Here is a 9,420-nt window from a genome sequence, read left to right on the forward strand (position 1 = left end):
ATTAATCCTCAGATAAATATGTTTGGCTGGTATTGAAATGTCTTAGCAGTTTCTTCAAAAATAGCTTTTGTGTATGGGGCGCGTCCATCTCTTTCATGTGTCTTTTTAATATGTCAATAACATAAACTGCTTACACCACACATCTAGATGCATGTAACTGTAAATAAAAATACATTCTGCTACAACATAAAAGGAACCAGTCAAATGTCTTGGCAAGGAAAATGAGCACTGAGGAAACCTTTTATTATACTTTGCTCTTAAATCTTATCACTCTGCTACATGTGTATACCTGACACATACTTTTAAAAGGGAACCTATGGTAGAAATACATTGCTGGGATTAATTGGGTTTAAGTTTTCATCTACTTCTTTCTAAACCTACCACTAATCCAATGAAATAAAAATCTGTAGAAAATGTAAATCACTTTGATTAGGAATATAATCAAGTCATCCAATAAAGGCCACATCCACCAGCAACAGAGTCCAAAAGGATAGACTTCTTCTCCCTTCTGCTGCCTGCCATTGTATACAGGCAAGCAGTATGATGAGAACTGTCATCCTCTAGATCACGGGTGTCAAATTCGCTACATCACATTGCCGTCATGTGACTTTTGTGTCATGTTGGGGTGGACGTGGTCTGCACATGACGCATAATGCATCCAGCCCACAGGCCGCAAGTTTGACACCTCTGCTGTAGATGTTGGATTTGAGAATGAGTGTTCTACATACATTCATGTGTATTTACACACTTTTCATTCACTGACCAGATCTGTATATTACCAAAACAAGAAACAGGCTTACCACCCAAAAGATATGGTCCACTGCATTACTCAGGAGGGAGAAAGACATAGAAAAAATTAGTGAGTTATGGTGTTGCACTGGCACTGGAGAGATCTAGGTTCAGAACTGTCCTTAGCCTTGGAAGCTCTATGAAAAAAAGTTGGAGGAGGAAGTGCTGTGCACACCACTTTGAAGTCCTGAAAAGGGTAGATGAGGTAGAAACTATGAATAAGGTTTGCATTAGATACACTGGAATTCTGTCATAATGGCTTTATAGGTGTCTGTAATAAACAAACTTGTCTGAGATTCTGGTTCCTTGAATTGATTGTATTGCATTGCCTTAGCAGCCAAGGGAAACCCAACACTAGGGTTTTTCAGAATATTTGAAAGAAAGGAATTTTTCCCAGATTTCCATAACAAAATATTAATTTTTATATTATAATTTGGAGACTCATTTCATTGTTGAAAGAGACCATATTTACTTTTTTGTTGATATTTAAGTTTCACACCAAGCATTGAATGATGAATTCCTAATTGGAAAAAATATGTAAACAGCTAAAAAAGTGTGTATATGCATGTGCTACACTAAATGAGAATGTTCATGTTGTAAGGATGTGATCAGCTCATATAGAGAGATGTATAGTGTTGAGCTTAAGATGCCCTTGCTGCTAAAGATCAGTGAATCAGTGCTAAAGATTTAGGTAAACAAGATTTTTGTACATATGCTGAATAATAGATTCAAAGACTAGAAAGTCTCCAGTTTTATCCAAAGCAAGAGAAAGTCCATAGTCTTTGTTTTCAGAACCAGAGAATCCACCAATGCTCTCTTGTCCAAGAAAACTAGGTATAATATCAGACCTGCAATGCTGAGCCATGAACCAGATTACATTCTCCATCTTCAGACTAATTTCTAAGATGAAGGTCTTAAGGCCGCAATAAGTAGCTTAGTTTTTGTATTCTGCTTCACTCCTTTGACTACAATCTAACCCCAGGGTCTACATCTCTGGGGGATGATGGGCAAATGTTGAGTTTTAGAATATATATAGGTACTGCACCAAAATGGCTGCTGGATAAATTGCCTATTCCCAAATACTATGGAAGTACAGAAACAGTTTAAGAGAATGCTGCCTTATCTTCTGGTCCCTTTTCCCAAATAATTCTCCCATTCTCTCATACTTTGGTATGAGAGTTGGTTCTTTTTAGAACAGGAGGCCATAGTCACCCTTCATTTTATTTTCCGAGAAAAGTTTTGGAGTACATTTGAAGCTAAAAGGGATTTTCTCATTGACATCCTTCAGTCTCAAGAGACTATGATATCATGCCCTGGAAAGAGGTCCTAAAACAGCATCTAGTGTGACTAAAAAGGCCAATTCGAGAGTGGCAATCCCTTCCACACTGAGGGCAGATACATTCTGTCCCCTGCCCAGCCCCCAGATTTCGCTGGTTCCGGGACTGCCTCTTTGCCTCAGCCTGCCGAACAAGTGTCTCTTTGAATTGGAGAAGGCCATGCTGTGTCTTTAGCCTCCAAGCTGAACGATCAGAGGTCAAGGTTTCCCAGTTGTTAATGTCCATTCCCAGGGCCTTGAAGTTTTCCTAGAATAAAGGTTATACTGGAGGTTTTTGCATTGCTTCCTTAGCTTGCTGAATTTTATGTTACAACTAAAAATTATGTTTACACTTGTATCTGTTAAAATACATACTTGACAAATAAAAAATAAATAAATAAATAAATAAATAAATAAATAAATAAATAAATAAATAAATAAATAAATAATAAGAGAAGTGGGAGAGGGAGGACCCCTAATATGCACTAAGTAAGAGAAATGCCTGCAGGCATGTTGAAATACAATGAGCCATTTGAGGGGATTCAGGATCTTGTTAGTCTTGTCACTTTTTCTGGGCCAATGACAGCCTAACACTATTATTATATATTTCAACAACATTTCAACCTTGACAGCTTAAAAGAATTTCACTATTGAAAGTACACTAAGTATGCTTCTGACGAAGGCCTTCTTAAATGAGAAAATGCATACGAGACTTCAGTACCAGAATTCCAAAATGGAGCCTGGAGGATAACTAATAACTTGAGGATCAATATGATATCTATAAAGTATATTACTATTGTTGTTACACTGATTGCAGTTTGAGGGGAAATCATTCGCATGCTAACCCTTTTTCTGTTGGTAGCAAAAACAATTAAGAGAAAGTCTAACAGTATATTCATTTTTCAACTATTCTCTGAAAACCAAATCAAAATTAAAGGAAATTGAGCACCTAAAAAAACAGACATTTTAACAAAATCTGTTTTGTTATATGTGGTGCAGAGATAGTTGGATTCTCTATGGAATCTATATGTATGGAAGTTGACTCATCAAACATAGCCAGTGGTAGAGGTAATCCTCAGGTTAGGATGGCAATTGGGACTGAGATTGCCATCGCTAAATGATGCAATCATAAAGTTCATGTCATGTGACTGCATTGCTCAGCAATTGTCACTGTAGCCGGTAGACAAGACAAGTTGTTCAACAGGAAAAAGTGGATGTCCCAGGCAAGGAGTACTGAGACATGAGTACTATGGGCAGGCCTGAGGAGAGTAGACAAGCAAGTGAAGGCCATAGGTAGGCTCTAGGGAATTAAGATGGGCAAGGGCCACAGGCAAAACAAGCCAAGAACCATGGACAGGGGTGACATGGAGTGTAAGATCTTCAGGAGATCTCATACTCAGTAATGGGGCTCTTCGGGAGAAAAATCAGCACAGCAACTTAAGAAAGTGACTTGTAACCTTTCCCATTGACTTGTTTATGGGTTGCCAGTAAGGAAGGTTGCAAATTGGTGGGTTGCCCCCGGTTCGCACCGGTTCTATAGAACCGGTAGTAAAACCAGTGGGAGGCCCCGCCCACTGACTCTGACATCATGAAAACTTCTGCATTTGCGCAGAACAGCACATGTGCGCGCTTGCTTCGCTCGCGTGTGCGCGCAGCCCCATTACGAACCGGTAGTAAAAGTAAATAGAACCCACCCCTGTTGCAAATGATGATCCCATGTTGGTAACTCATTGTGGTGATGTAATCATGAGCCATGGTATCTGAACACCTGGCTTGTGACCACAAGGACACTGCGACAGCTGGAATTTCACAAACCAATCTAAATCCCCCTTATGCTGCAGCGCCATAATTTTGAACAGTCATATATGACTCCTGAATAAGAGGTCATAAGTTGAGGAATACCTGTACTAGTTCTTAGCCCTTATTCAGTTTGCAGGATAGCTTCACCTGATTGAACCATAAACAATTGTTGGGACATCTAATCTGGAAGAGTATAACAAAATATAGCTCATGTAATCATTGCTATTTTTAAGAACGTTTAATACGTTACGTTACGTTATGTTATGTTACGTTTATTATATTTGTATACCGCCCTTCTCCCAAAGGACTTGGGGCGGTGAACAGCCAGCAGATAAAATACAAAAAATACAAAATTTAAAACAATATTAAAATCCAATTAAATTAATTTGGCCCACAGTTAAAACACCCCTATATCAAAACCCATAATTTAACAATTTAAAATTAAAACAATTTAAAGAAGTTAGGTCAGGTCAGCCCGGCTTGATGAAACAGAAACGTCTTTAGGGCATGGCGGAAAGTGCGCAGATCCGGGATCCACCGAAATGAAGATTCATTTCAAAAAAGCCCAGAAACTTGGAAGTATGGAAACTTTAAATAAGAATTTAGATTTGGAATAATTATGTCAAATAATCCTCTTAATTCTGTATTTGCTTTATCATTAATCAGTGTTTCATTCATGGATTGTGTTGGGGGAGTTAACTTAAAATATAATTATAAATAGAATTCAGTAATTGAAAACATACTTACCTTAATAAATATGTTACTCTTGAGTAGTTCCATGCTTACTTGGATAGAAGTAGCCAAAGCCCAGAATATTGGTTATAATTATTTCAGTTGTTTTATTAAAGTACTACTGACTTTTGTGGAAATTTAAGGAAAACTTACTTATATATCAGTGATGGCTAACCTTTTCCAGACCAAGTGTGCAAAGTGTGCATGCCTGAATGCGCACGCTCACCTGAACCCCCAAAATGCGACACGTGGGTGACCCCCATGCATGCCCCCCGCTCCCCCCACATGTACCCCACCACATGCGCAGCAGAGACCAGATGACCAGCTGGCCTGCAGGAGGCGCGCGTGCATGCGCAGCAGAACTGAACTGGGGCAACAGAGGGCGCTGCATGCCACCTGTGGCACGTGTGCCATAGGTTCGCCATTACAGTTATATATTTATTTTATTTTATTTATTATTTATTTTATTAAATTTCTATACCGCCCTTCTCCCAAAGGACTCAGGGCAGTGAACAGCCAGAAGATAAAACACAGAAATACAAAAATTTAAAATAGATTAAAAACGGATTAAATAATATGATTCTCCCAAGGAAGCATTTCTAAATTATCTACATTCCATTGTCTGTGCTTCTTTCTATGTAACTTTTGTGACAGATCTTTGGGGGGAAAGCCCGTGTAGGCTCAATTTAATATAATATTTTAATAAAGTTGGAATAACTGGAAAAGTTTGTTTATCTTCTTGCTCTTTGTTCTTTTCACAGGCTTGGCATTACTTGTCCCACTTGCCAGTTATAGAGATTAGTATGATTATTAAAGGTTGCTGGGATGACACAGTCCACGAACAAAAGGAAATGATTGTCCCAATGTTGTCAATGAACATTCGGGATGATAAAAAATGGTTGAAATTGCATGCAGATCAAGAATATGTTCTCCAGATAAACTTGCATAGACTGCGTATTGGTTTCACCAAGGTAAGGTATCCTAGGCTATCGCTTAATACCCATTTTTATTTTTTTCCAATCTACTGTATATTTTAGAGTCATTATAGTAGACTTATAGCAAATCAGTTTTATATTTAATTAATATAATTAATTAATATTTTGATGTTATATGGCTGATGTTTTTTCTATTAACAACTTTATTATCAGTTGTGCAAAAGGTAATATCTTGATAATTGAGTCCTATTTTATTCCATCTGGTCCCATTCTTTCATACTGTTTTGAAAAAATAGTGTCAAAACTGTATACCGTGTGAATAAATAAGTACGTGGATCACTTTATGTATTATTTTAAAATAATGTTATTACAGTGTTTAAAAAGAAACAGAGAAAATAATATACCGAAGCAAATTAAGACTGTAATACATATACACCCAACAAATTAATTAGTTATTAAGTTAGAATATCAAAACAAACAAAAGGGAAAAAATAAATCTCTAAAAATGATATATTAAATTGACATAAAACAACTAAACATATCACATATTTATTTAATAACAATAAATCTAATGATGCATATAAATTATTTTTCTGAAATACTATGAAATCTATGCCAATGGTTATACTATCATTCTTATGAGGAAAAAAATTAGCTTTTTCAAAGATTGACAATACATACAGTATTTCTTGAATTCAGTCTTTAATAACTGAAGTAACAGTAGTTTCCTAGCCTCAGTATTGTTTGTCTATTTCTCATATCAAGTGTTCCTGAAGAACAGCCATTTCTGTATTTTACATTTTAATATGGAGAATAGATTTATGTGGCAGTCTTAAATTATATTTTCAGGGCAAGCAAGACACCAAAGCAATTGCACCTCGATTCCCTAAAGTCAAGGATGAAGGTTGGTTTGTGATCCTAGGAGAAGTGGACAAAAAAGAGCTGGTGGCTCTGAAAAGAGTGGGCTATGTCAGAAATCAGAATGTGATCTCAGTTGCTTTTTATACCCCAGAAATTCCTGGAAGGTAAGATGATGTAGCTTGGGTTTTTAAATTATTATTTTAAAAGAAGATTGATTTGGAAATGAAAACCAAATGTCCTTTCTTCTCTTCCAGATATATCTACACATTGTATCTTATGAGTGACAGTTACCTCGGAATTGACCAACAGTATGACATTTTTCTCAGCGTCTTACCAGCTAGCACCTCAGCACAGGTCAACACTGAAATCTCTGATACTTTTAATGACTTAGGCTTGAAATAATATGCCATATGGACTTTCCTTTTCTAGCATTTTCACTCGGGGAATAGGGAAGTATGTTTGCCTTAGTGCAATCAGCATCCAGCTTCAACACCAGAAAATTGAAAATGACTGCTGTATTGATTCTGATGACAGAGTTAGCCTCAGTGGCCTTTTTGACCTGATAAACCAGTTGCATTTTTAAACATTAGTTTTGTAGCCTTGTAAAAGCGGGTCGGTTTTTCTATTGATATAAATGCCACTGTTCCTTCCAGACAGATTGGTATTTGTCAGGAATAGACATTTTAATTGGCAAGAACTAATTTTTCCATTACTTGTCAGGCAGTCATGCTTGCAACCGCTTCTCGAGATCCAAAGATACAATTTGTATAGATATAAAGGAGCTACCTGTGCAACTGAAGAAGCCACTACAGTAACTACTGCTCCAAAAGAGATGAGTTGATAACATCACAAGACAAGTTTCAGCGATGTGGACATGGCCAGTGGATTTCACTCACAGCCATTTGGTACATCTAATCCATTACCTACCCTAATAATAAAAAAGATTGCTAGGATATATCACAAGATTTTGTAATTGAAGACAAACCCTTGTGACAGATTTGTCATTTCACAATTTTCTATGTGAAATATGTATGACATGAAAATAAAGTTCAGCACTTAAGAACATTGTGTGTTTGCAGAGTCACTGGAACCTCAAGAATTTCACTAGTCAGTGTATATGTTATGAGCTCCGATTTTCCAGCAGTGTAAAAATAATCAAGTTGATATGGGGAGCATAAAAAAAATCAAGTATATCTTATTAAGCATTTAAAGGGTTTCTGGCCCACCTTTCAAAACACACGGCATCAAAAATTTATTTTTGCAAAAAAAGAAAGTATTGTAAAAAAACATTAAAAAAGAAATGTCCACTTCAAAGTGATTAATTAAATCTTGCAATAAATATAAAAAGTTCAGAGAATAAATTGCAATGCAGTTTTTGCAATATGCACAAGTTGATACACATTGGTATGTGGAATTCTATATACAGGGCTTAGAATACTTGTCTAAGAAATATTTTTAGAGGAAAGTAATTTATTGTTAGAACAAAGTAAGCCTTCTGTAGTGGTAAAGATTTTAGTAATAAAAACTGCTTATTTTACTTTAGTGAATTTTTGGGAGGCCTGAATAAAAGCCAAATGCAGTAGTTCAGCCTTTTCTCCTAACTACCACCTAATTAGTAGCAGGGGCAAGCAGTTAATGTTATATTAAAGTAAAATACAGAGCATAGTACGTAACACTTAAGTTTTCTGACTTTTAACAGAAGATTCCTCATTCTTTCCTGTGTTACTCCATATCCTTTGGCATTATTTTTATAGTAATCAGAAAATAAATATTTTGTTCCAAGTTTCCAGTTGTAAGGAACTGAATTATTCAAAACAATATATAGCATAAAAACCTCATGTTATCTTATTTTGTTCTAGGCTCAGAATTTTCAAAAGTGGTTTTTCATACTTGGAATGTTTTAAGCCCAACTTATTGTTATGGTTGTTTGCAAAGTCAGCCAGATGTTTAGACTGGATTTGGCATTCTTATCCCACTTATTGAGTCTTTCCCAAGGACCTGGGATAGGGAGATGTTCTTGTTTGATGGTATTAAAGGTGTTATCAGCAGGATATAAGTTGTTCCAAGTAACACTGCCTTTTGCAATTGACTGTGCTTTTGTCAATGCCAATGATGTTGAAGTACTACTCCAGATGTTTTGGGATTGCACCCAAGCCACCTATTACTACTAATCAGTGGAGAAATCCAATTTTTTTTACTACTGGTTCTGTGGGTGTGATTTGCTGGGCGTGGTGTGGTGTGGCTTGGTGGGCATGGCTTGGTGGGCGTGGCAGGAGAAGGATACTGCAAAATCTCTATTCCCACCCCACTCCAGGGGAAGGATACTGCAAAATCCCCATTCCCTCCCCACTCCTGAGGGAAGGATATTGTAAAAACTCCATTCCCACCCCACTCTGGGACCAGCAAGAGGTGGCATTTGCCAGTTCTCCGAACTACTCAAAATTTCCACTACCAGTTCTCTAGAACCTGTCAGAACCTGCTGGATTTCACCCCTGCTACTAATGCTATCTTTGTTTTCTTCTGCTACACACATTTTATTTGCAGGTCTTTGTATTTTGTGATTTTTGCCAGTTCTTTCTCTTCTATTTTGTTGTCAGGTACTTCCACCTTCCATTAGCCAAACTTTTTTTGTCTTTCTTAACAGTTGTTAAGCCTGGGTGTTGTGTGGCAGATGCTTATCTGTCTGAATTCTTAGAGCCCAGAATTAGCTTAATTAATTAATACTGTACTATATAATTAATAATGTACTATAATTAGTATAGTATAGCAATACTATAGTATAGTATTTTGTTCACAGCCACAATACAATAAAGGTGCGAGGCAACATAATAAAAATTATGAACTTATCAGAAAGGCATTATTAGCATTTATCTTAATCTTCACTTTTTAAGAGTGTTCCACAGAACTTAGATGCAATATTTAAGTGGCTCAGACAATTAATTACTCTGCAAGATTGTTACCAAGGTTCATTCTCACATACTGTCTTCA

The 9,420-nt window shown here is 36.7% G+C and overlaps 1 protein-coding gene across 1 annotated transcript in view; it reads left to right on the top strand.

The window, feature by feature from the left end:
• ASCC3 (activating signal cointegrator 1 complex subunit 3) overlaps window positions 1-7,453 on the top strand; it is a 212,384-nt gene extending 204,931 nt beyond the window's left edge. The window contains exons 40-43 of the mRNA XM_070932828.1: window positions 5,398-5,607; window positions 6,421-6,596; window positions 6,687-6,786; window positions 7,157-7,453. Coding sequence (XP_070788929.1) covers window positions 5,398-5,607; window positions 6,421-6,596; window positions 6,687-6,786; window positions 7,157-7,273 — 603 coding nt within the window. The 3' untranslated portion in view covers window positions 7,274-7,453. The remainder of the gene's footprint in view (window positions 1-5,397; window positions 5,608-6,420; window positions 6,597-6,686; window positions 6,787-7,156) is intronic.
• Window positions 7,454-9,420: the final 1,967 nt, after the last annotated feature.

The sequence above is a fragment of the Pituophis catenifer genome, unplaced genomic scaffold (assembly GCF_029215685.1).
Source record: "Pituophis catenifer annectens isolate HBS135680 unplaced genomic scaffold, rPitCat1.0.hap2 SCAF_1, whole genome shotgun sequence".
In the NCBI taxonomy this organism is placed as follows: Eukaryota; Metazoa; Chordata; class Lepidosauria; order Squamata; family Colubridae; genus Pituophis; species Pituophis catenifer.